At 36.4% G+C, this 27,802-nt stretch overlaps 1 protein-coding gene across 1 annotated transcript in view; it reads left to right on the forward strand.

Annotated features, from left to right (window-relative positions):
• Positions 1-27,802, forward strand: part of CCDC148 (coiled-coil domain containing 148) — a 222,059-nt gene that overhangs the window by 92,832 nt on the left and 101,425 nt on the right. The window contains exons 8-9 of the mRNA XM_069472384.1: positions 12,116-12,254; positions 13,259-13,465. Coding sequence (XP_069328485.1) covers positions 12,116-12,254; positions 13,259-13,465 — 346 coding nt within the window. The remainder of the gene's footprint in view (positions 1-12,115; positions 12,255-13,258; positions 13,466-27,802) is intronic.

The raw sequence follows: 27,802 nt of genomic DNA on the forward strand, positions 1-27,802 counted from the left end.
AAATGTGCACTCTCGTGAGGAATATTGTTAGTGAAAGAGTTTTTTGTGTGTGTGGGGACAGAGGATAAACGGGAACTCTGTAATTCCTACCCAATTTTGCTGTGAATCTAAAACTGCTCTAAGAAAATAAATTTTATTAATTTAAACACAGAGGAAAAAAGAATAAATAATTTCACTGCTATTTACCTGTTATAGAGCATAGAAAAAGGAGGGAAACTTCTAAGTTATGTTAATAAAGTATAACAGTGACAGAAAAACGTGAAAAACATACACATACAAAAAAGCCCAATCTCACTTATATCTACTGATACAAATAAATAAAATATTTTCTATAAGGATACAGCAGCACAGTAACATAGTGAATATAAGGAGATCCATTATGGCTTATCTTCATAGACACTAAAATGCCATTAAAATTTTAACACCTATTCTTAAAAAATGTTAAAATATTAAAATAATAGTTGATACTTTTTATTATTGTAAACTTCTCAAAACTTAATGGGAAAACAATAGAAACATTTTTGTTAGTGACAAGCAAGTCTATACTCATCACCGTTACTTAATGTTATTCTAGAAATTCTAGGCAACACAATTAGACAAGAGAAAGATATTAGAGTTATAAAATATAGACATAGGTTAAATTATCTCATTTACAGATAATGAGCTTTTTACTAGGAAAACCAAAGAAAAAAATGTTTACAATTACAAGATAATTTAGTAAGATAGCTGGGTATAAAATTAGTATAAATAGAACCCAATCTCTTTATATTTACAAACAATAGCCAGCTAGAAGATATAATGAATAAAACCCCAAACATAGTTTGCAATAGCAACAATAAATATAGAATATTTGGGAATTCATTTAAGAAGAAATGTGAAAGATCTGTACCATAAGAAGAAAACTTTAAAATGTTACTGAAGGACATAAAACTTGAACAATCCATACTTTATTCTTTTAGAATAAAAGATTCAACAATTATAAATAGTTTTCCCTCCATCTATAAATTTTTTGTGATTCCAATAAAATTATTTACAAAATTTAAAACATTAAACAATCTGAATTTTAATTTACATGAGAAAGAATAAGAATATCTAGGAAAATTCTGGGGGAAAAGAAGCAATACTGAGAGAGGACTATTGCTATCATATATTAAGCATTTTATAAATGATGTGTTGTCATGAGTAGATATGTCAATGGATATGATTTGGGTTCTGGTAATCAGAAATATTTGCATGAAATTTGAACTCAGAATTGAGTTAAAAGGAAAAGAGACAGGGAGTGGGACATTCATTTTGCTGACGTAGATCACGCTCCAAAATTGTAGCTTCCTGAGGTGGTAGGTGGGTCCTTTCCTAATCGCAACAGAAGCATTGTGATTTTCTGGGAGCTAAAAATTGCTCCTCTAGCCATTTCAATTATTGTGTAGGTCATGTAATATCTTGTCATAAACCTGTTTTTGCTTAAAGAGTTTGAGTCGTTTGTATCATCTGCAACTAAACCTAACGGATATAGTAAGGGTGTAGGAAAACAGGTATTTTATATTTTGCTGAAGGGAGTCTAAGCTGGTTAAACTTTTCTATAGAGCAGTTCAGCATGATTTATCAAATCACAAAGCACATACTCTTTGTCAACAGAAAAAAAAGACAAACTATGTAAAATAATTTTAAAGAGATTTATTCTGAGCCAAATTTGAGGGCCATGACCTGGAGCCACACTCAAGAAGCCTTGAGCAAGTGGACTTGCTGTGGCTGGGTTACAGTTTGGTTTCATACATTTCAGGGAGACAGGGGTTACAGGGAAAGCCCTAAATCAATAGGGAGGCATACATTGGTTTGGTCTCAAAAAGGTGGGCCATCTCAAAGCGGGGGGAGGGGGAACACTTACAGGTTATAGGTGGGTTTAAAGATTCTTTGACTTGTACTTGGTTAAAGACATGAAGCTTTATTTAAAGGCTTGGAATGTTTTAACCTAAGGAACTGTTAACCATAGACAAGCCACCTGACATATATTTGTTGTGTAAATTGAAGACCTTCAGGTTTGTCTTGCATATCCTTAGGCCTGTTAATGGGTTACAAAGGATGTCCCCAAGAAGGGAGGGGGGCATGATGAGGCATGTTTGACCTCCCTCCTCCTGGCAGGCAATTTAGTTTTAGGATATTCCTTTGGCCATGAGGGGGTCCATTCAGTCAGCCAGTGGGTCGGGGAGTGAACCTTAAAATTTTATTTTAGTTCACACCTTTGTCCTGATAATTTTCATATCTCAATAATATACCATATAACATACTTGAATATATTTACACTGATTTATTTGTAGAGTTATTATAGTAGCAAGAAATTGAGCAAAAACCTTAATATCAATAGGGACTACTTTTATAGATGTACATCCATACAATGTATTATTCTGCAGATAAAAAAGTAAAAGCTTACATTTACTGACATGGAACAATATCCAAAGGTTAGGATGAAGTATAGAGTTAAGCAAACAATGTACAGTATACATTGTGCAAAACAGGGAAAAGCAAACATATATATTTTTTATATTTGCTTTTATACATCTGAAACAATGCACAAAAATTGATCACATTTGTCTCTTGGGAGGAGAACTAGATGCCTGTATCCCCTTTCATTATACCTTGTGAATTTTGAACCATATGCATATATTTTCTAAAACAAAGAATTTTCAAAGGGTAAAAATTAAATAACAAACAGCCAAGTTTGTAGGTAGCTGTATTAAAAAATTGAAAAGAACAAGGTGAAATTTATTTTTAAACATATTTAACTCAGTAGTTCCAAAATACTATAATTTCAACATACAATCAATATTTTAATATTATTAATAGATAATTATTTTTTATACAAAGTCTTTGAAATCTGGCCTGCATTTTATACTTACAATATATCTTAATTTGGACTAGACACATTTTAAGCCACAGGTGGCTAGTGGCTAACATCTTGGACAGCACAGCTTTAAAAGATGTTCTCTTTTACTGAAATACATTTTAAAAACAATTTGATTACAATTGAACCTCTTCCTTTATTCAGTGTGTTCGCAAAGCTATTTAGATTCTATTTGGGTTGTATTTCATTAGTAACATGAAGACAAGTTTAATTGCTTGTTTTAAACTCAGATGAGATTGTGGCTTTAATTTCCTAACATTTGGATGAATTAATCATATAGATGAGACTTAATTGTCTGACGCTCCATTTAGCTATGTCATATCTGAAGTCAATATGTGGAAAAATCTATAGAGAGACAGCAAGTAATTTCTACTTTATTGTTTGATAGGCATATTAAATTTTATAATGTTGGTTCATAATTAATATTCTGTTATTTTATGAGATCTGAATCTGACTGCTATTTAAAATCCACAGTGACTGTAATGATTTTGCCCCTCTGTACGTACATTGCCAATGCCCATAGTTTCATATTTTTTCAATTAAATTTTTCAATTTACCCTACTTGTTAGTAGCTTTACCCTGCTTGTTAGTAGCTTGTTAGTAACATTCAAGATAACTGTTTAGTACTCTATTAGCTTTTCCTTTTATGTATCTTTCTCTTAATACAGAAATAATTACATTTATTAGAGAATTTTTTTTAAAACAGAAGTAAGCAAAGAGAAGAAACTAAATGTTATTCTAAATTCCCAGTACCCAGACATATCCTGTGGTGATGTTTTGTATATTTCAGATATACGTATGTTGTTTATAAAAATGAAAAAATACTGTACACATATCTACTGTTTTTCCTGTTTTGGATCATATCCAATGTTATTCATTTCTTCAATAAATGTTTACTGAGATTCTTGTAAGTTTTAAATTACATATTAATATTCTTTACAACATATTTTTATTAGATACATACTATTACAATATACAGCTATACCACATAAAGTAACCAATTTCTTATTTTTAGACAATTATTTATTCCATATTTTGATAATTCTTTTAAAACTTTGAAATAGGCAATTTTGTCACTATATTTTGAGTAATTCCATAATTATTCCCTTACGTTGAATTCCTAGAAATAGAATCGTTGAGTCAGAGGGCATGAAAAATTCCAAGGCTTTTACAAGTTTTGTTAAATTGTCTTCCAGAAAAGCAAAAACAATTTATATTTTAATCAGTAGACTTTATATCATTTGGTTCATCTTCTGGACTTAGTGATCAGGACTTTGGAGATTGCTGTCATGTGTGAATATCATCGGTATTGTGTTCATATTCTCTTTATCTTTCTTTTTTAAATATCTCTCAATGTAGCATAGCTCTATCACTGTCCTTACATGAAAGTTTTGCCAAAAAAGAAATAAATCTATGCATAATTTTTATAATAAACCTGACTCTTCCCTTGTTTCAAAGTGAACCATGTACTGTATTGCTAATAAAAATGGGATGGATAAAAGCCAGCATCAGAAGGCAACACTCAAGAAACACTGTGTGGCCTCACATAATTTTCTTAAAAAAAATATTTGAAATAAACAAATGCTTACATATGTGACTGTTGCTTGATGAATACAAGACCAGAATAAAGAGAGGGAAAGAAGCATACTAGGTAACTGACATTTGCTTACTTGATGAGGTCACAAGTTAAAACATTGGAACCTTAATTACTGTGTGCTGGTTTTTTTTTTTTTTTGTTCCTGAGAATGTAGTCTCAGCGCTGTTGGAAGTTTCAGTGCCTGAGCATGTCCAGTCTCAGGTTCTATGTTTCCAGTGTGGGCTGGTGTGTGCCAAGGGTGATTAATAAAGGGAGAAGTTCTCAGAAACAGCGGCATAATTATTTGGTCTTCCAGTGTTCACTTAGTCACATTTGTTAGAAGACCCACTCAACCATAGGCCACTGTTACTCCCATTTTCTCTTGGCACATTCCAACATGGTTGTCTAGCCTGATGTTGGAAGGGGTGGATCATGGTTGTAGACAATGATTTTATTTTTGTTATGTATCTTTAGTAGCTTTCTCTTAAATACATCATTGAAAATAACTACTTTATTGTTTTATACTCTTTCTGGAACCAAAAATCACATTTGGTGATTATTCAACCTACTTTGGATTTGTTGTAGGAATAAATATATTTTAAATTCTCTTGGCTATGGTGGAATGCATTTTATCAAGGGGAAAAAGCAGTCTAATTTCTGCAGTATACCCCCAAAACTAGTCTTGGAGTTTGCCTTTACTTAATTATATTTATTTGCATGTTATGTATTCATGAAAAGTACATCTAAGAATAGTGGCTTGAATATCTAGTTCAACAGTCTTTATTATTAATATCACTGTAGTCTATAGCTGTGTTTTCATGTAATTGTTTTAGCTAATGATTATACAGCATAATGGTACATGAGGCTACTTTTCAATACCTTAGGAAACTGAAAAATCTGGGTTTTATAGGGTGGAGGAGTGAAAATCATTTACAAGAGGTTTCTGTTATTCACTAGGTGTGAGATCAAATTAATCTTGAGTAGATATGACTGGAGAAAATGGAAGCATGGCAGCTTGATAGATTTGTGTCTAGGACAATTGACATTTGTTATTTTTAAACCTGGATAATATAGATAGAATTTGTTATGAAAATAAAATATGTGTAGCTATAAGCAAAGAAAAGATTAAAATTTCTGTGAACAAGGTTGTCAAATTTTGACATGAGAAGAATTTTAACACTTATTTTATATACCAAATCTATTGTTCATCAGAAGTTTCCCCCATTCCTTAAACCTTGAGGTCCAACTGTGGTTAAAATATAACCCTTTGAGGAAACCATATTATTAGAAGTGACATTATGGAGAACAAGTAATGTAAGAAATTATAATTATTATACTTACAGGTTTGTGTTTATTTGCCACATTAATGCCTATAAAAGATCATAAAGTTGAACATTGTTAATGTCTAAAAAATAAACTGAGAAAAAGAATCATTCTTCTAATTCATTCTTACAACTTCTTAATGATTACTGGTAGTTGGTTTGAGATGATATTAAAGTATTTTTTTTGTGGCAATTAAAATTTCAGAAGATGTCATGATGGTTAATTAAATTTTTCCTCATACCACCCTAAAGAAGTAGGCCAGTTTGATTACTCTTGCTTTTGGACCTGGAAAATTGAATCATAATGTCTATATAAGGTAACTTTATTCAATTCCACTTTACTGCACTTAAAAATGTTCTTTCCACCAGAAAGTGAAGAATAAAAATGTTAACATGGAAACAGATTTAGCTCAATATAAGGATTTAAAAAAATTTAGATCAAATAATGTATTTGTAGATGATCTTGTCTTCACTGATGCTATTCATTTGGGTTTGAGGTGTTTTTTGTTTGTTTTGTTATGTTTTGTCTTAAATATGGCCCTTGGTGTTGAACATCGTTAGTCTGCCCTCGATCAGTTGCAGAGTATTTGTCACTAGAAGCTGATCTCTGGCCATATTGGGTGTGTATCTCTTTTGTCTCTTCATCCCTTCATAGTACTTTCCTTCCAAAGCAATATTAGGAGGCTGTATTTTAAAAATCATTTTTCTTTCTTCAGATAGCTATCAATTAGGCTATCTTTAGCTATAAGAGAGTACCCAATCCAACTCAATGTAACTTGAATAATGAAGCTATTTCTTACTGAATAAGAAGTCCAGAGGTAGAGAAGTCTAAGTACGGTGAGGTCTGGTTTTCTGCATTCTCTTGCCCTGCTTTCCTGCACGTTAGATGACTTCTTGCTAGATGACTGCAGCAGTTCTACATAACAACATCTAGAAGCAGAAAGGGTCCTTTCTTTCTTTGTGACTTTTTAAGAGCTGGTAAACCTTTGCCCCAGAAGACTTCCCCTCACATTTCATTGGCCAAAAGTGGGACTTTTGTCCATGCTCCTACCAAACATCTGCTAGAGGTATGGGGAAACTTGTGCATGGATGTTTGTGAATGGCTTAAGATGAATCAAGATCCACTCCCAGGGCTGGAGGTGGGGCTCCCTTCTGAAGCTGGGAAATGCTAGAAGGAGGAGGGTAGGTGCAGAATAAAGTCAGCATTCTGGTTGGCTGGGGCAAGGGTAGGGGCTGTGTCTGCTACAATTTTCTTTTCCTCACACTTCTTATGATGAATATAGTTACTTAAAACCCGGCATATGGGGTGGGTGAGCCATCACATTTTACTTTTAAAAAGCTATTTTATCGTGATCATGTTATTCAAAACTTCCACTAGAAATTTTGTTGCCTCTTAAAACTAATGGTAGATGGATGCTGGGAGCAAAGAATGGTTTAGGAGGCTTGTCATCATTCCTGCTACTCTGCCTTCAGAAAATGCACATTCTAAGTAAAAAAATTGAGCTTTCTATTTGAACTACTCTGAAAAAAAAAAAATCTAAGTTAAAACAGTGTGCTTGCTGTTTGGAAAATGCAGCTTCCAAATAAATCACATAGCTCTCTCTTCTGACCAGATTCCCATCTCTAAATCTTGCCTATAAGAAATTCTGGAGAGAGAACTTTCAGAACCCTGCCATATTTCACTTTCCCGTCACCCCTCAGAAGAATGAGACTTTGGATGCTGGTACAAGTTCTGGCTTTACTCTATGGGTCACTTTTTTTCTTGATTCTTCAATTCAGTGAATTTTGACCTTGCTCCTGAGAGTCCACTTTATTCTGGTTGTCAGCTGCCAGCTGCGTAGCCAGACTGAGGGAAGCCCAGGGCCGCTGGAGGTGATCTACTAAGTGGAAATGGATGACCTGGGAAGAAAAGGTACATACCCAAAGAACATTCAAGGAGCAGATTCTGAAGGCCAGAAATGGTCTGGGACCAGGGATACTCTTATAAACCAGACTGAGAATCAGAGATAGATTTATCTTGGGACAGTGGGTCTGGGCTGGGGTGGTTGGTGGATGAAGAGACAATTTCGGGAATCAGGCTGATTAGATTCGGTGTTTGCATGGGTCTGATTTGGAAAGACAACACTGAAAAGTGAAATAGAATTGTGTTTTCCAGAGGGTCAGACCTAATGCAGCCAGACAAGGTGACTGTGGCAGAACTTTCTCTTCTACTCATTGCTCCACCAGTGCCTCACTGCACTCCTGCTTCTTAGTGGAGGGGCAGGAGGTGTCCCTTCACACTGCTGGGCTTTAAGAGATAAGAGTTTTTCTTTAGGTCAGATTCTCCATGGCCATGTGCCCTTTCAGGTAGCCATCAGATTCTGATAACTGCATCAGCTAGCTTTGGGAGACACTAATTACCCTTTTGCCTGGAAAGCTCCCTTCACTCTGAGAAAATATAAAACAGCTTTAAGCCAGTTTGGGAACACGATATTTAGTTTCATAAACTTGTTTCGGTTGTGAATGTGCCTGTTATCCTTATGTATTTTGTTTTCCACCGTTGCCTACCTTCCTGCCCCAAAATGTGTTTCAATGTCATGGAATCAGAACCCAAGAAAAGTGGTTTTATCATGACTATGATGAAAACTAATTAGCTAAGTTAATTGTGAATCAATGTAGGATTTTGGAATAGCAGAAACAGGTAGAATTAGGGAGACAATCAGCCTGGGTCAGGTTGAATTTTCACAGCTCTGTTGTTCTTGTTTTCTGAATTTCCTGTTTTGTCTCACTTCCTGAGAAATCATAATGCAACAATGGTTTTCAATATTTGGGGTCATCAGTATTTGGGGGTGGGGTTGATGAGTGGGGATTGAGTGGTAAATATCTCTCACTTCTGCAGACTGAAATTTCTTGAAGTGTTAGAAGTGCTCAATAAACCTGCAAACTGTAAAATTTTGGTGCGTTATGATAAAAATGAATATTCTGAAGCACTTTAAATTAGAAAATTTGGATGGCCAAAAAGAAATAGAAATTGTAGAGAACTGCTAAAGATTTTTTTGTCTAAAGATTTTTTTAATTTGTAAAAGTTTAGGATAGTTTTAAAGTTTTCTTCAAAATTTTCTTTAAAATTATAGAGTCATTTTTCAATTCAGAAAGTTGATAATTTTCACTATGTAATTTAGCTAGTTCTATCATCAAAATTACCTGCAAAGCAGTTAAATGAAATAAGAACTTTGAAAGATAAAAGCTATTTTATATAGATTTTTCAGTACAAAGAAAAGAAGATTTGATTTAAAAAGATAAATGCCCAGATTTGAATTTAGAAATACAGATGCATTGAATTTGATTTTATTTTAGAGACTAAAAGGCTGGGTTTCTAGGAAATGGCTACTTTGTTACTGTGAAGAGGCTATTATGTTTGAGTACGCTTCTTAGATTTTTGCTATCCAAAGACTCAGTTTATATAAGGCTGCATATATAGCAGTGGGAGATTTCTCCCTCCTTCACCAGCAGATTCTAATGGAGATGTAGGGCTGTGTCATTATTATTGCCAATGTGACTATTTGCCTCAAGATTTAAGCTTGTAGCTCTGGAAACTGCTATAAATACATATTCTAAAAAAATAATATTGTGAGTGTTTATATATCATTTCCTTTAAGCATATTTTTTATTTTTATTCTACAAGTACTAAAAAATGACTTCCAATTTGCCTAATTGTGGTAACTAGAAAAAGCTGTCAGAATATGAGGCTTCTAAAAATCAGCAAGAAGGTCAAAATGTATGTGCTGGCAGTTCATGGCATGCTTGCAATGTTGGGCTTTAATGTTTTATAATAATTTCATATATTTAAGTGGCTTTAATGTAGTCACTAAAATGGCACCTAATTAATACATTCACGCAATGTATAAAAATGCACTGAGTGCCACAAATCCTCCTGCTGCTATATTTATTTATAGCAATGTACACTGCTTAATGTGTGCTGCTATTTGAAAAGCATTTTTGTAAATGTTTGCTATTTGCACCTTCTCTTTGAGGACAGCCATAATTTTGCACCACTACTAAGTATGAGATATCAAAGGAATTAGTTTGGAATTACTTTTCCATTTACTAAAGATTTAAACTATTTTTGAAAATTATGGGTAAGATTGCTTATAGATTATCTTGCGGTGGGTTCTGTAGAAACAATCAACAATCTGAGACAGGGATTCCTAGAACAAGTGATTTATTGGGAGATGCTCTCAGGAGAAGAGCTGTGATGGAAGCCAAGTAGAGGAGGGGAGAATGTCTAAGCTAGAGGAGGTCTCTGGGGAGACTGGTTGCAGTTTGCCGCTGCTGGGAAACTCCAGAGCACAAATAGTATCACAAAGTGGGTCCCCTCTGGAGGCAAGTGGGCTGGCCTTCTGTACCTCCTTGTCCTCAGTTATTGGTTTTGACTGGCCCTTGAAAGAGGGTGGAGGGCAGCTTCCTGGGAGAGGCAGTTCCCAGTTGTCCCAGGACAATTCTCCAGACAAAGAAGGGGCATCTGTGTGTTATCAGCCAAGACTTAGCATCTTGGTGATGGGAACTCCATCAAATAAAGATGATCTGAGCATGGCACCGACGGCATCCTTTATGTGGATGAATGACAAAAAACCCTGAAAACTATTGGATCTAGATTCTGTTGCTTCCCACTCCCCAGGGCATACACCCACACGTCCACAGTTGTAATCAAATGAAGGTAGAAATTCAAATGGTGTTCAAGTCCCTTTGATTACAGAAAGAGTTTAAAAACACTAACGAGGACACGGACTTTACTTCTATTTTTTATTTGTTGTTTGTGGTGTAGTAATAAAGAATTTGTATTCCTGTTACCATGAATGAAGATGGGTTCATTGACAGGGGACTTGAGATATTGTCCATGAAAACCTGAGGGTGTTTTAAATGCCAAGTACATTCAGGCAAACCTTTAATCTGGCTTCATAGTCCTATTTGTAATGTTTTATTTGCAGAAGGCTTTGCCTATACATACATAAGTGTTCAGACAGGACCAAAACACTTGGTGTGTTCAATGAATTCATCTAAAATTTTTTCTCTGCAGTAAATTATCATGTCATATTTAAGAGCTGAAGAGTATTCCTCTTTCTGGTAGAACACCTCCAACCCTTTTTTCCCCCTATTTGGAGCAAGTAAAGAGGATTTTCTTCTTCGAATAAGATTTTTTCTCTTTCTTGTTGCTTACCAGAGCAATGATACACTTTACAGAAACCTTGTCTGAGGACAGTGGAATTCCCATCAGTATCACTTATTTAAAAGGTGTTTTATTCTGTTTTAAATTGTCAAGTATTTTTCAGGGGCATGGAAGACATATAAAAATTCTTTAAATTGCACAATTAACTTTAAAGTGTAAGACCATTGATATGGTACAAATAAACAATGGCAAGTCCTCATCTTGGATCAAAGAAATATTTGTTGCTAAGAATATTCCCTCTGATTGCATCTGTATTTGATTATTCTAATTGATTAAACAGGAATAATAATATGCAAATAAACTCAGAATATAAAGAGGCATTAATTCAGTTTAGAGTTCAAGCTGATATTGTAAACTTTTCACTCTGCATAGGACTTTGCTGATACTTTATGTAGAACACAAACCAGGCCAGTGCCTGGGAACGTTCTGAAATGAAAAAGCCACTCTGGAGCCTAGCGGATATGTTATTGGGAAGGTGACTTGAAGGAATTCTATTACAAATGATTTCTTTAGTAATCTGAAATTTAATGCTTTTGGTTATTCTTCACTACCAATATTTAGTATTACCCCCTACAAAGCAAGAAGTTAAGAGGATAAAGTAAAAGATAATTTTAGACTTTCCTTTGAAGTCAGATCTTAAGTAAGTGCCTTTCTGAGTTTGTCTTTATTTTCCTTTATGTAATTGTTCACAAAACTGTTTACATTTGTATTTCCCTCTAGTCTAGACATAGAAACTTTGTTGAATAAGTAAAATTCCTTTTAAATCTGTATGCATAATAATTTATTTTCTAATGTTTGTTTATTTCATTCATTGGTCATTATTTTTAAAATATTGTTATAGGCAAGATACAATAAATATTTAAGAAATTGTTATGCCTCATTAAACTTCTTCAAATCATGTCTGGAACTTATGGCAAGACCAAATAAAAAATTGAAAGAACCCATGGAATTAAAATTTGAAACTGTAACAGACATTAAATTTGGTTAATGTATGAAAAAACCACAGAAACCTCATTTTACATAATTATCACTTGCTAGTAGCTTGCAGGGTCTGAGGTCCCTGAAATTCATGACTACTCAGCAATATATTATAACATTTTTGTTGCTTCCAGAAGCTGCCAACTAAGTGAAGAAGACCACTGGATTTACCAGGCTATTGTGGATCAGTACTCTGGAGATCTTGTTGGCAGAAGGACTCTGTATCTGGACATGTTACAAAGATATTATCCTCACAAATCTAGGCATGATTTGGTGAGTACTAGACTCTACCTATATTATGGCAAATTAAATTGTTTTAGTGGTCAATAATTAGTAAGCAATAGCATACATTAAATGGTCCTCTAAAAATTGTTTTTCCCTACACTCTAGAAAATAATGGTGTTCTAAGTTGCAAGCCTGTGCAGGTGATTTATAAAAATTCTTTACAGTCCATGAGAAGGTGGGGGCCCCTCTGGCCACATTTACTCTTTCTGTGCCTACTTGCTGCAAAGATCTTCACTGTGGCTCCCAGGGCTGCTCTGCTGGTATTTGACCCCCAAGTGTCCATATAGTCACCTGCCTACCCTCAGATTCTGCCATCTCCAGGTCTGGCCTGAAAGTGGAGTGCCTGCTTCTCCATCCACAGAGCCTGCCACACCTCAATCCTAGCCGTGGGGAAGACAACCCTTCAGCTTGTGGGCTGGCACTTACCTCTGTCTACCCCATGACAACTCTGCTTGATCCCCCTAGTTGGGTCTGAAATACAAATACCCAAACACGGAACTCAAAGATACGATTGAAATTTCCCTGAGAAGGAACTGGGAAATTATTGTTTTGTTCTTTAGTCAACAAGACCACAAAGACAAGAAAACAGAAGTTAGCATGTTACCAATTAATTTCACAACAATTCATCTCATAACATATATGTAAATAAATACACAGACTCTTAATTTTTAAATAAGCCATGCTATAAAATATTATCATATATTCTGTAATTTTTTTAAATTAAGCAAGTAACAACAACATTCACATGTGTATAAAAGTCACTGTATAATTTACAAACATTCAGTGACTTAGCGTCAGTCTCTAGTTAGCCACCTGCTCAGAGTTCTAAAGATAGTACCTGGTTCCTGGTTGCTGTATTTACTATTAAGGTGTTTGTCCCCAATTTTTCAAAATCATTTGTTATATTTCATTTTATTCATTTCTGTAACAAAGCCATAAAATATAGGCTCGTTTCCCTAGTAATAAGTATCCACGATCTGTTATCTTTTCAGGTCGAACATGAGAAATATTGTGACCAATATCGCTTTGCTAGGGAGCAGCAAAGGGTCCTCCTATCAAATTGGAGTAAGAATAGGAAAGACTTTATACAGAAGGCTGTGCTGACCCTCATCGAGGCTTGTGCAACTCATGAAATGGAAAGCACGTTGGCGAAGGACAGGAAAAAGCAACAGGAATTGTGTGCTGATCTGAAAGCCAAGGTAAGACGCTTCACAGGTGTTTCAGTATTTTGGGTATTCATTTAAGAACCCACTTTTCCCTTTTGTTCAAACCTAACCTAAATTTTAGTTTCTCTAAAAAGCCTATCTTGAATAAACTGTTAGTTTGAATCATATGAAATTGCAATTTAATATTTAGGTCAAAAACAGTCAACAATTTCACATGGTTCAACCATAAGTTATTACAGCAGGATGTTAATATCGAGGTTTTGATGGAGACATCCAACACCAACCATAGATGCTGCACAGCAGCCCAAGGTGCTGGACAAAAATGCAGAGTGTAATTAGGAAGTAACTGTCTAATGCCCATACAATGACTCTTGGACTTCTCATTCACATCAAAGATATTAAAAAGTTCAGTTTATTGAGAGGAAGGATTGGTGAGGAGAAACATTAGGGCAAGCTTACAGGGCTGTGTGTGAGCCCTCAACAAAGTGTGGGGGAGTAGATGAGGTTTTCCTCCTCCTTAGACCCAGGACTGTCTGGGGAACTTGCAGATGGCTTGGAGACTTAATGGAAAACTCCTGTGGTTGGGAGGATTGAGGACTGGTGTCTGATACTCACAGGGAAATACAGAGGAGCTGCCTCGGTGGCAGAACTGAAAGCAGGAGTGGCCTCTGTGTCAGGAGAAACCACGTTCCCAGACCAGTTGCAGGTGTGTGAGGTCTGGAAGCCTGATATGGATACGACCCCCCAGGAGTGTTGGTAGGAGTCATTAAAAAAATTGTGTTGAGGTATAACATCCATAAAGTGCACAAATATTGATTTATTGAGAAATGATATGGTAGGAGGAGGATGGCACAAGAAATTTTATTCTCTTGATGGAAAAAACCTGGCAGCCATTAAGCTATAGCAATTCATATTATATGAAACAAAGGTCCCTCTTTTAAAACAGTGGAGGAAAAATGCCTTCTCTACATTTTTTCAAAACAAAAGTATATATTCTTTGACATTGCATAAGTTTGGCATCTAACATTTTAGGGACCTATGTACCCTGATGGCCTAAGCATGTAGGGAATGAAAAGAGAAATCTTCTCTCTTTTCATTTCTGAATGAAGAGGGAAGAGCTGACTAGTCTCTTGCAACTGGACACATTAATTTTGAATCAAGCCTGTGTTTTGAGACTTAAAGTTACTGTGGGCCCCTCTGTGACCCAAGAGGGAGCCGTACGTTCCGCTGAGTTTTCATCTGGTGACAGGAGAAACATCTGAATGGGGACATGAAAATAATGCTGTGTTTTGATTATTTTCCACACATCACACTGTTCAATGTATCAGGCACACTCTACTGAGTGTCCCCTATATATCAGGCATTCTAACAGATGCTTTATATGCATTTTATGGTATTACCTTCAATCACGAGTCTAAGTTGAGATGTGTAGAGGTTGCTGTAGAACTTCTACCTCCTGCAATCAGGGGCCTGGCTCCAGGGGAAAACATGATGTGGGGTAACAAACACCTCTGAACTTTCAGGGGTGAAACCTCCAAAGGGTAAATGTGGGAAGAGAATAGAGCAATTGGAACATAAAGTGAATTGTAGTAAAATGGATTCTCTTTCCTATAGAGATGGTATTGTTGTTCGAATTTGTGTTCCTGATGAGGGACTGAAGCGTAATAAATTATAGCTGGGACCAAAAACATATCATAAAAAGAAAAGAATAAATGTATAAATGCCATAGTAATTTAAAATGTTAAATTATGATTTTTTTCATCTGGATGGAAACTTGTTGATTTATCCCTATTCTTCACTTTACAAGTCTGAAAGCTGAGTCCTGAAAGATGAAGTGACTTGCCTAAGGTTCACACCAGCTCATTCCACTTGAAATACAGTATTATCTCAGCTCCACACAGGTTTCCCTGCAAGAATCCTATAAAATAATAGAAGATATTTATTATGCTCTAGGCCCCAGTGTGCTATAAAGTAGACCCACAGAATGTGAAAAATATTACTTCATTGTATCATAAATTTGACCTTTCTAAACTAATATGCTAGCTATAACAAACATTAATTAAACATTTAACCATAATTTTGTTCTCAGCTTTGGAATTTAAAAGGGCTTTTGGGGGGGTGATTTAGATGATTGGTGTCTTTTAAGAAAAGTGTTAAAGGAGTTTTGATTTAATGTGCTCTCGCACTCTCTCTGTGTCTCTGCTTTGTTTTATTTTGGTTTTCTGTCAGTGGTTGCCAGAGCACGCAGACACATTTAGGCCTCTCACCAGAGGGATGAGAGGAAAGGGAGGAAGTAGAGACTCATTCTCCTGCTCCCACAAAACCTGTTCTTTGATCCCCCAAGTTTTCCCAGAATGCAGCCCTAGACTGCTGGGTGAGCTGTGCACTTGACCCCTTAGTGTCCTTGTCTTTCCATGGCATGGCTGGGCAACCTCATTCCCAGAGCTGGCTCACAGTTGACTCTCTTTACTTCCATGCTGGCTGGCTGAGTGCTGCTGGGGAAAAGTTAACTTCATCTGGACTTTCAATGCCATGTGGGAGACCTTGGTTTTGTCCTCAGTTTGCCCATTCTCACATTCCTCCTATAACTGTTCCAAATGATCACCATTCCTCAAGAGCCTTACCTAACACCATGCACTCTCATCTCCAGACTCCCAGGAGACAAGTCACCTCCTACTTTATCAAGAAAAGTCATTGAGGAGTGAAAATGACCTCTAATTCCTTCCTTTGTACCTCATATCTTTCTATCTCTTGCCGGGTTGCTAAGCCTTCCTCTAGACACAGGACGTCTATGTGTTCAAGTCCAGTCCTTCTCCCTAATGTTTGGAACATTGACCCATCTAAAACTTCGGAAATGTGATTGGGATTGTTACCTTCCCTTATTTTTGTTTTTCTTACTCTTTGTAGAACTTCCCTCAGCCTGTACACATGGTTCAGTCTTTTCTATATAAAGAAATCTTCTCTAACCAAGTCACCTTCTAGCTCTTGGGCTGTCCCTAGCTCCACCCTTTCATTTGAAATCAACCTTTTGAAAGAATGATCTACATTATTGTCCCCAGAACTTCTGACCTCTCCAATCCACCTAAATCTTCTCTTTTCTCCAAGGTCACTGGTGACCCCCAAATTACCTAGTCCCACCAATGTTCTTCCATCCTGATACCGCTGGACCTCTCCACTTCACTTCCCAGTTGACCACCCACTCACTGACGTTCTTTACTCCCTCAGCTTCTATGAAACTATATACTTTGTCACACTTAAAGTGCTTCTAAGACTACCTGTGTATTTCTTGCTGTCTTCCCATTCCTAAAACCCTGTTATCTTCCAGTTTTCTCTCCTTCCTCTTTGCCCTTCTCTATTTCATTTGTCCCCAAGCATCCTTATGATTTCATCTGCCCTTATATGCTAATTACTGTCAAATCTTTTTTCCCATCCTTGCACAGCTCTCTCTTGAACCCCATATATCCAGCTACATGCTAATTATATCAACTTGGAAATCTACAGATGCCTCAAACTCAGTGTCCAAAATGGAAATCTTCAATTTCCTGTGGTAAATTTGGACATCTTTCTTGAAACTTAGCTTCCTCTTCTCCCTCACCCTCATGGCCATTTACCAGCTTTGGAAAATGTTATCTCTTGACTATTTACCCCTTCCTCTCTATCACAGGGCCCTGGCCATTGCTCCTGAACGATTGCACCAGCCCTCTAATGGCTGTGCTTCACATCCTGCCCTTCTGAAATCCTTCCCTAAACCACAGGCAGAATGCTCCATCCAAAATGCAATTCTAGTATGCCATCCCCTGATGATAACTTCTCAGTTGCTTACAATAATGGTTCAACTTCATGGCGTGGCTTTCCAGATACTCAGTTACATGGGCCCCAGATCCCTTTCCAGCTTGACACACTCCAGTCTATACCTTACAATTTAGGAACACCAAACTCCTTGTAATCCACTCTCCCTCTACCCCTGCCACTGCACTGCACAACATTCTGTTTCCCGTCTCTGTGTTTTTCTCTAGCTATTTCTGGCTTTGCCTAGAATGCCTCTTGTACCTTCCTTTGTTTGGCTAAATCTCACACATCTTCAAGATTTGGCTCAAATGTCTGCTACAGGGAGATTTTCTTGAGTTCCTGACTAGATTCAATACATTCTTTGTTCTTCCTAACCTTTTATACATAACTCAGCCTTGCCAGTGATTATGATCAAGGAACCCTGAAATATCTATGTCCCCTACACAAGTGCAAGCAGGAATCCCATATTATTCATCTTGGTGTAAAACTCTACCCCGCACTCCATAGATTTTCAGTGTTTGAAGCATGACAGGTGCTCAGTAACTTTTGTTGAAATAAAATATATAAGCCTCAGGCATTTTCTTCTTCTTCTCAATATTTCCCGATATAGTACTATTTTCACTACCTTCTTTCTAACTTATTTATCAGGAAGCTTGCTGTAGAAACAAGTACATGTGTGCAAAGTCATTAAGAAGTGAAGTACAAGACTTAATTGTCAATGTTGAATATTCTGAGATGCCAATTGTAGTTTTAAAAATAAAACCTGGCTACCTATAAGACCAAGGTATATTTCGGGCATGAACAAAGTCACCAGACACTTAATTTTCTTTTCCACTTCATCTTGTTTTTACGTTTCTTATTCCCATTTCTAGCTGATTGTACAACCTGATCAAGAAGCCATGGGAATTAGGGAAATCAGATAATGTTGAGACAGAAGATCCTTTTTTGAATAAACATCATTTGAATTCCCTGTCCACATTTGATAGCTCTCTACAGTATTGATTCCTTCCATAATCCCCCTTCTCCACAGATTTCAGCCTCCTTTGCAGTTTGAGAACAGACTTGGCCTTAGGTTTCACAAATCAGATGTGGGTGGTACTTTAATGCAAATAGAGAGTTTCCTGAGTTCCAATTGTGCAGATTATGAATGACTGATGTCAGACTCAGCCTCACACAACTATAGAAACTGAACAAAATGTTTAAAAAAATGTTTTCAGGCATTGGACAAACAGTGCATGGATAAGGTCCTTGAAATAAGAGCAGCTTTGAAAGTGAGCCCTATATTCACTCTGGATTTCTTCATGAGATCATTTTTCAATATGAGCTGGAGAGAAGTAAAACCCAAGCAGAGCATTGATAGTTTTGATAGGTGAAAGAAGCAGGGAGTTTGGGCTGCAAAGGTAGGTGAGATTTGGGGGACAGGGTACTAGAGATGAAAGAGTGGCAAATAAAGGGCCTCCAAAAATATATAAAAATACCCCTTGGGTCTTTTGTCAGCTCCTAATCTCTGAATGCACAGGGTGAGATACCAAAAGACCAACAAAGAACAGCTACTAGGAAGCTGAGAACTGAATAGAGATTTCAGAGGCCACAGGACACAGATCTGGGGTGGTGTAGGTATTAAAGTTCTAGCCCAGTAGAAAAATTTTGGTGAACACTCTAGACATTTGGCTGAAACCCCACAAAGGCCATGCCTTATGGGTGATGGCTGTACTCTAGGATTACGGACAAAACCGAAACAGACCTACCTTTTAAAAAACCAAAATAAAGCATCAACAAGATCCAGGAGATTTTCTGGCAATTTAATTGCCTTCCTGACTGAGACCCAACACGGCTTAGAGAAAAATGACATCATCCAGAGGCTCTACAATATATCACTCACAATGTCCAGCATACAATAAAAATTACCAAACACTTGAAAAAAAAAAAAAAACAGGAAAAGTGACAGATAAGCAAGTAATAAAACAGTGTCAAAAATGATCCAGATAGTGTAGTTAAAAGATGATTAATCTGTTAAAGAAAATGGAAGAAACATGGATAAAATGGATGAAAATATGTAATATTTCAGTGGAGAATTAGAATATATGAAAAAGGGTCAAATGGAAATTCTAGAAGTGCAAAATAAATTAAGATGGTATTAATTTACCATCTTACCATTGGATGGACTTTCACAGCAAACTGGACATAGCAGAAGACAGAATTAGTGACTTAGGTCAATAGAAAATATTAATATTCAAACTGAAGCACATAAAATGAAAATCAGAATAGAGCAGAGAACATAGGAGATATGTGGAACATGGTAAAAGGTTTATTATATGTGTAATTAAAGTTCTAGAAAGAGGAGAGAGAATGAAATAGAGGCAATATTAAAGAAATAATATTCAAGAACTTACCAAATCAGATGAAAAGCATCAACCAATATTTTCAAGAAGCTCGACAAGCTCCAAGATTGATAAACACAAAGAAAACAATAGCGAGGCACTTGTTAGTCAAACTACTGAAAATGACAGGTGAAGAGAAAGGGTGTTATAAAGAGACAGACATGGCATGATGATTCATTTTGCTGGTGTGGTCATAAGCAAAGGCAGCATGTTCTGGGTCAGTAATGATGGCAGCAACTTCCCAATTATGCTAGAGGCAGTGTAGCCTCTACCAGACCAGCTCTGTGGTACTTGGTTCTGGATGTTATTTCTGGACAGTTAGTCTAGGGCTTGCTTCTCTGCCCATTCCAAAGATTTTGTGAGCTATCTAAAACTGTGTAATTAATACTTTCTGCTAAACTAACTAGGGTGGATTCTTCTGTGTGCAACTAAAAACTCTGATACAGATAGTGTCTGGGTCTTGCTATGCTATGCTAACTGGCCTGGTTGCTGGCTTTAGGTTAAAGATGAACAGGAGACAGAACCAGTAATAACTCATTGTTCTCCTGGTCCAAGCTGGAATTGATCCTGCAGGCACACAGGGCCCTGTATTGGATCACCTTTCAGGCTGAGGTGATTGCAAAAAGCTTACCCTTCAGTCACATGGCCTAAGTGACTAGATATGGGGGAAAAGATGTTTTTGCTGTATAGTAACAATCTATCAATGTTCATAGATGTAATTTTGTTTTATTTATACTTCTGACATGATCTTAGGGGGTGTTTCCTTGGTAATACGAGATATAGCAAGTTTCTTATTTTGGGCATTAGTGATTCCCACACAATATACTTCCTTGATTGGAGAAAAAAAGAACAACTTAATTGGAGGAATTTGGATGTCTAGCTTACCACAGGAACTTACAAGGATTCAATAATTTCTGACAATTTAAGGCATTTGTTCATGAGTGCTTGGTGGGGTCAACTGTGCCATACACCATCAGCACAATCAGTGCTGTTGATGAATCCCTTGCATTACTAGCGTCCCCATAGTTTCTGCAGTTGGGGGCATTTACAGAGAAGTTCTCTGTGGTTAGCCATGGATATAACATTGGCAGGAGCAAGAGAGCTCTGAGGAACCATAAGCATCATGCCAGAGTGATTTTTGGTCACAGCAGCAGATGGCACTTCGTCTATACAGCTATATCGTGCTATCTGTGGCTCTTGGCAGGTAGCTAATTGAAATTCCACAGGGTTTGGGGACTTGATGAATCTACATATTAGTTCCAAGTAAAAATATTCCAAGTAGCCTACTCTTAAAATGTCTTAGTTTTAAAAGCGTATTTGTCTGCATTGGGGTCTATTTTATAAAGTTTAAAAGAGGCTGTACTTTTTAATGTTCTTTATAATGAGAGCCTTATATTTCTGTGGCAAGTCATAACAACATCTTACAAGATGTTTTGCAAATGAGGATAGTTGGTCTGGAATATAGATGTTTGTATTTTACAGTGACTTTATACAATAAAACGTTAGGCAACCATAATCTCAAGTACTGGGTAATTTAAGAGGGGAAGTTACAACTTGGATTTGGAAAGCCAGTATTTTTTTAATACCTGTTAAAAATAAATACATAGCTATTAAAATTTTTTTAGTGTGTCTAGTGGAACAGAATCCAGAAATAGATCTACATATCGAAAGTCAGTTGATTTTCAACAAAGATACAAAGTCAATTGAATGGAAAAAGGATAGTCTTATTAAAAATAATGGTGTGAACCATTGAATATCCAGATGCAAAGATAAATGAACTTTGATATATGCCTCATGGCCTATATAAAATTAACTCAAAGTGGATCATAAACCTACATGTAAAACCAAAATCTATAAACATAGGGGAAAACAACATAGGAGAAAATATTTATGATCTTGGGTTGGATAAAGATTTCTCAGATACAATATCAAATGCACCATCCCTAAAAGATATAATTGATAAGTTGGACATCCTCAAAATTGTTGAAAGACAATGGCAAGACAATAAAAAGGCCACCCACTAGGAGAAAACATTTGCAAATTATATATCTAATGAAGGAGTTGTATCCAGAATTTATAAAGGTTTCTCAAAGCTTAATAAGAAAAACCCAATTTAAAAAAAGAGTAAAATATTCAGTCATTTCATCAAAGAAGATATATGGTAAATAAGACATGTAAAGATGCTCAATATCACTAGTTAGTAGATACATGTAAATTAAAACCACAGTGGGATATCAGAATTACCCATCAGAAAGTCTAAAATAAAAAAAACTATGTCAAATATTAATAAAGATGTGGAACAACTAGAATTCTCATGCATTTCTGGTGGGGAATGCAAAGTTACACAGTCACTTCATGAAACACTTTGGCAGTTCTTCATACTGTTAAACATAAACTTAGCACACAGTCCAGCAATCCTACTCATAGGTGTTCACTCATTTAAAATGAAAACTATGTTGACTCTAAAACTTGTAAGTGAACACTTATAGCAGCTTTATTTGTAATTGCTAACACTGGGAAGCAACCTAAATGCCTTCAACTGGGGAATGGATAAACAAACTCTGATACTTCCGTACAATGGCAGTGAAAAGCAACACACTACTGATACATGCAACAACATGGATAAATCTCAAATGTATTATGCTAAAGGAAAAAAGTCAGTCACAAAAGGCTACATTTCATATGATTTCATTTATGTGATCCCTTTGCAAAGACAAAACTGCAGAAACAAAAAACAGATCAGTGGTTGCCAGGGGATGGTGGGGAGAAATTTCTAAGGCCAGCAGGAAGGAGGAACAGAGAAGCCCACACCAATGCCCTTCAAGTTTATTTTCCAGAAATCGCACACTCTGTTCTTACTACATCCATGAACCAGAACTTAATTGTACTTGCCATACCTGGCTGCAAGCTGGGCAATGTAGTCTGTTTTAGGTGGTTGATGCTCAGCCAAAATTCAGAGGTTATTACTAGGGATCAAGGGGACAGTAAAATAACAGGGACAACTAGAAGACTCCATGACTGTGAGTCACCAGCAAAGAATTTGGAGAGAGTACCTACCTCCCTAAGACTCCACCTCTGCTTTACGTATCTCACAAAGACCCTCTATGGCCTGTTATCTATAGGGCCAACCACTGGGCCCTTTGAGCTGCACAGTTCTCTTGGAGAACTGAGTCTATGGTATTTTTTCAGGAAAAAAATTCAGGAAAAAAAAAAAGGATTTGGTTAAGTGGTGACGATAGCCCTTAGCTTCTCTCAGTCCTCATCTACTCGGTCTTCCCTCCATCCCCCTACCAGCACTTGCTATGTGATTGCCAGATATTTGTGGAATTTGTGAAATAAAACTTTGCTTTGGAAACTATGAGGTTAAAATGTCAAATTTTTGTTTTTATAGGTCAGAAATGGTGAAATGTGAGCATTTTCAAACATTACAACCTATTATGTAGATAAGCATAAGGTGTGTTGGCTCCTTTTACATTATATGTGAGGATATGTTACCAGTGCAACTTTCTCTGGAGATCTGCTCTTTACATGTAAGGCAATGGGCACTGGAAATGTCCTCCTTTCCCTGACATTGTTCTCCCTGTGCTCATCTCTCATATCCATTTATTATGTCTGATGTAAATGTTTTTATGTCTGTCTATTGCTGGACTCTAAACATATGAAGGGAAGAGACCATTTTTTATTCACCTTTGTATCCCTAATGCCTAACATCAATCCTAATCCATAGTGGGTACCCAATAAACATCAGCATTTACTTAATATAGCCTGGAATCTATTGTACTTATAGCAAATTGACTTTATAAAAAAGTGCTACAGGAGGAATTGTGTATACCATTTATGTTCTTTGATAATCTACTTGTGTTTCAAATTGTTCACATCTGGCTTTGATGTTCTTCATGGTTTAAAAAAATTGCATTGTAAAATCTGTTCATTGCATTAACATATCTAAGTCTATTTGAGGCAATTTCCACAGATTTTATAACACCAGAGCTCATTCTGGTTTCTATATATACTTTTCTCTAACTAGAAACTCAGAAGGTAGATCTATCTGCTTTTTGTAGTTTGCCCTTTACCCTGGCATTGTTTGAATGGGAAAACTTTACACAGTGAGTGAGGGAATAATTGGGTAGAAAGACTCAAGTCCTGATTTCTTGCTCTTAGCTCCAGATGGCCCAGGAAATCTTTTGTCAAAAGACTTTCAAGGTCAGGATTGAAAGTTTGCAAGGGGACAAATGAGGATATATTTTTAATGTGTCATTTATTTTCATAGAATTCCCTGGATGATAATGGAGAAAATAAATGTATTAGTTATTGAAGAAAATCTCTGTTTTGATATCTATGGTATTCAAGTACATTTCTACCTAGTAGAGCATTAAGTACTCTAAACCCAGTGACTGCTTGGGATTCATTACCAGGCTGATTCTAACCAAATGAATTCCCATTAGAGTACTTTTACTGCAGACTATTTGAGAAAATCCCCATTTTGTAAATGTCTAAAATAATGTATATTGAGTTTCTCCTATATTGTCTTGTTATAACAAACATTTCATTTGGTTATAGTGGCTTGCTGGAAGTTCTTTTTTGTGGGTTAGAGAGGCAGACTAGTGAAGGGATAAAGCTGAACAAAAAATGAGAAAAATGATCTGTCAGTGCCTGAGGCATTTATAATAAAGAGAATCAAATTTCTGGGCATGAAAGGACCATAAGAGACATGTTAAACGTGATTCTTCTGGGCTCTGTGCCTATTTCTTTACTTTCACAAGAGATGGAATTTATAAAAGACATATGTTGAATGTCTGTGTATTTGAAAGTGACACAAATTGTTACTAATATATTTAGTGATTATTACAAAGATTATTTTCTTTTTATGTGGCATAATTTTTTCATTTACTCATTCAACAGATAGTTTTTGTACACCTACCTTGTGCCAGGCACTGTGATAGGCACTGAGCATACAGAGATGAATAAGACGTCCTCAAGGATCTCAGATTCCAAAAGAAGAGACATTCACATAAGCAATTATTTTAGAGTATAATAAATGCCATGGAAGAGATATGTATAAAAATAATGGGAGGACAGGGGATAGCGTATAGCCTACAGGAGGAGGGTAGCTATAATAAACATCAGAAGAGGCAACCATTTGAACAAATGCTAAAGGATGATATTGTTAGCTTGGAAAAATGTGAAGTGGGAGGACATTCCACTGGGGACAGATGAGCCAGTCTTCCACAGATCAGAAATGACATGTTGGGATATAAAAGCAGTTCAGTGCTTCTTCTTTTACAAATGTGGGTCCAAGAGTAATAAGAGAAGGGCTAAAGAGGTAAGTATGTGCTAGATCTTGCAGGGCCTTGTGTGCAATGTCAAGGAACTGGAGTTTTAGTATGTATACACGTGTGATGAGCCATTGCAATTTTTGTAGGAGATGGACATGTTTTAAGAAGATCAGTCTGACAGTTGGGACTGGTGGGGGAAGAGATGGATTTTATGGAGAGAGGACTAGAGGAGGGGAGGGTGGTCAGACATCTGCTGCCATAGTCTGGGTGAAAGATGACTGTGGTCTGAACTAGGGTCATGGTTCTAGAGATAGAGAGGAAGGAGTAGAGGGATATTTAGGAAGTTAAATGGGCAGAGCTGGGTGAGGGAGAAGAAAGAGCCAAAGGTGCCCATGTTTCTGCTTTTATTATTGGATGGATGGATTCATTCATTCATTTCATCATATTTAGTGAATGCTGAGTATATATTAGCATTCTTCTGAGGACGGGAGAGACAAATGTGGAAAAGACTCCCAAATCCCAACCCTCATGGAGCTTATTTTCTGATGGAAGTTAAAATGACTAACAAGGTAAATAAATAATATATAGTGCAAGAGAGTGAAAAGTACTAGGGAGAAAAATATTAAGTAAAGAAAAGAATACAAAGTAGGGAGGGAGGGAAGTATTGATTATTTAGACCTTATTGAGAAGATAGCAATTGAGCAAAATCCTGAAATAAGAGAGCAAGCTATGTGTCTGGGGAAAATATATTCTAGGCAAAGGAAACAGCAAGCGCAAAGGCCCTGCATGTTGTATTCAAGTAATAGCAATTAGAACAGTGTGATTGGAGTGAGCAAATGATGCCACGATTGGACTTAAACGGTCTGGACAGTATCCCTCTGTTGATTTGAGAATACACTAAAGGGGCAAGGAAGGAAGCTGGCAGACCCAACTTTTGCAGGAAGCTGGGCTAGAGGTCATGGCACAAACCATGAATATATGCAGACAATCTGCACTGCACATTAGAGTGTGCCCTATGCCTAGAGCTTCCAAGCGGCCAGCTTCCTTCTTCCCCAGCTTGTTTTGGTGAGACAGCTTGTCCCATGCTCAGCCTGCTGCCTTCCTTAGCTCCTTCTCCTCTTTGCTTCCATCAGCCTCCATATCTGCATCTTATGTGTCCCCAGATCCACCCCCTACCACGCTCTACCTTTTTCTCAGCTTCTTGGTATAGTTCCACCGTACCCCAACCCCTCATCCTCAGATATTATGACCAAACTTTTGTCACAATCATTTCTTTGGTTTTACCACTGGATGTGCATCCTTGAACAATAAAATTTAGTTTTGCCTGTGTTTGAACTTTTGTGAGTGGAATCAGATGATACGTTATTATATTGTGTCTGACATCTTTCCCTCAATATTTTGTTTTTTGTTGCTGTAGTATACCACAATTTATTGATTCATTGTGCTGCTGATGGACATTTGGGCTGTTTGTACTTTAGAGTTATTAGGAACAATGTTGCTATAAAAATCTTTTTTATGAGTTTTCTTTTAAAAATTTTTTTTATCTTTAATTATTATGGATATATAATAGTTGTATGTATTTATAGGCTACATGTAATGTTTTGATGCAAGCATACAATGTATGATAATAAAATCAGGGTAATTGGGGTATCCATCATCTCAGGTATTTATCATTTCTTTGTGTTAGGAACATTCCAATTCCACTCTTTTAGCTATTTTGAAGTATACCCTAACTTATCATTGGCTATAGTCACTTTGTTGTGCTATCAAATATTGTTCATTCAATTCTATCTAATTATCTAATTATATTTTTGTACCCATTAGCCATTTCCACCTTATCCCCTCTCCCTGCTATGCTTCTGAGCCTCTGGTAACCGTCATTCTACTCTCTGTCTCCATGAGATCAATTGTTTTAAATATTTAGCTGCCATATATGCGTGAGAAGATGTGAGATTTGTCTTTCTATGCTTGGTTTATTTCACTTAACATAATGTTCTCCAGTTCCATCCATGTTGTTGCAAATGAACATTCTTATATATGTTCCCTGTGTACACATTTCTGTAAGGTCCATGTCTAAGAGTGAGATTTCTGGTTCATAGAATATGTGTATCTGCAACTTTGCATGATACAAGCACATTTTTTCCCAAAAAGGTGGTACCAATTTACAGTTATACCAGCTATATATAAACGTTCCCATTGTTCCACATCCTTGCTAATGTTTGTATTCTCTAACTTTATTTTTTTAAACTAATCTGGTTTAAAAAAAACATATTGTGGTATTTCCTTGTAGTTTTAATTTTCAGTTTGCTGATTTCTAGTTAAGGTGAGGGCCTTTTAGCATGTTTAATGGCTACTTGGATTTTTTCTTTACGAAATTGCTTATTCAAGTCTTTTGCCCATTTTTTTCTCTATTGGGTTGTCTGTCTTTTTCTTATCAATTTGTACTTATTAAATGATTTGTGGGTTTGTGGGTTATGTGTATTTCAGATATGTTTTCCAAGTCTATATTACTCATGTTCACTCTCTTAGTATTTTCTTAAGAAAAGCTTTTAATTTTTATATAATTTATCAATCTTTTTCTCTTCTGGTTATTGCTTTTATATTTTGTGTAAGAAATCTCTTCATACTTTCAAAGTCATGAATCTATTTTCCTTTTAATCTTCTAAAGGCTTTATTATTTTGTCTCTGATACTTAGGCTATGATCCACCTGGGATTGTTTTTTTAAGTGGTATGAGGCAAAGGTCCAATTTTATTTTTATCATAAGGATACCCAGTTGTCCCAGTACCTTTGATTATACTGTCCTTTCCGATTGCTTTGCAGTTCCATCTGTGCCAAGTGTCTCTAAATGCGGGTGTCTATTTCTGGATCCTCCATTCTGTTTCATTTGTCAATGTGAAATTCATGGGCTAAGACCATCCTGCC

The sequence above is a fragment of the Eulemur rufifrons genome, chromosome 1 (genome assembly GCF_041146395.1).
Source record: "Eulemur rufifrons isolate Redbay chromosome 1, OSU_ERuf_1, whole genome shotgun sequence".
In the NCBI taxonomy this organism is placed as follows: Eukaryota; Metazoa; Chordata; class Mammalia; order Primates; family Lemuridae; genus Eulemur; species Eulemur rufifrons.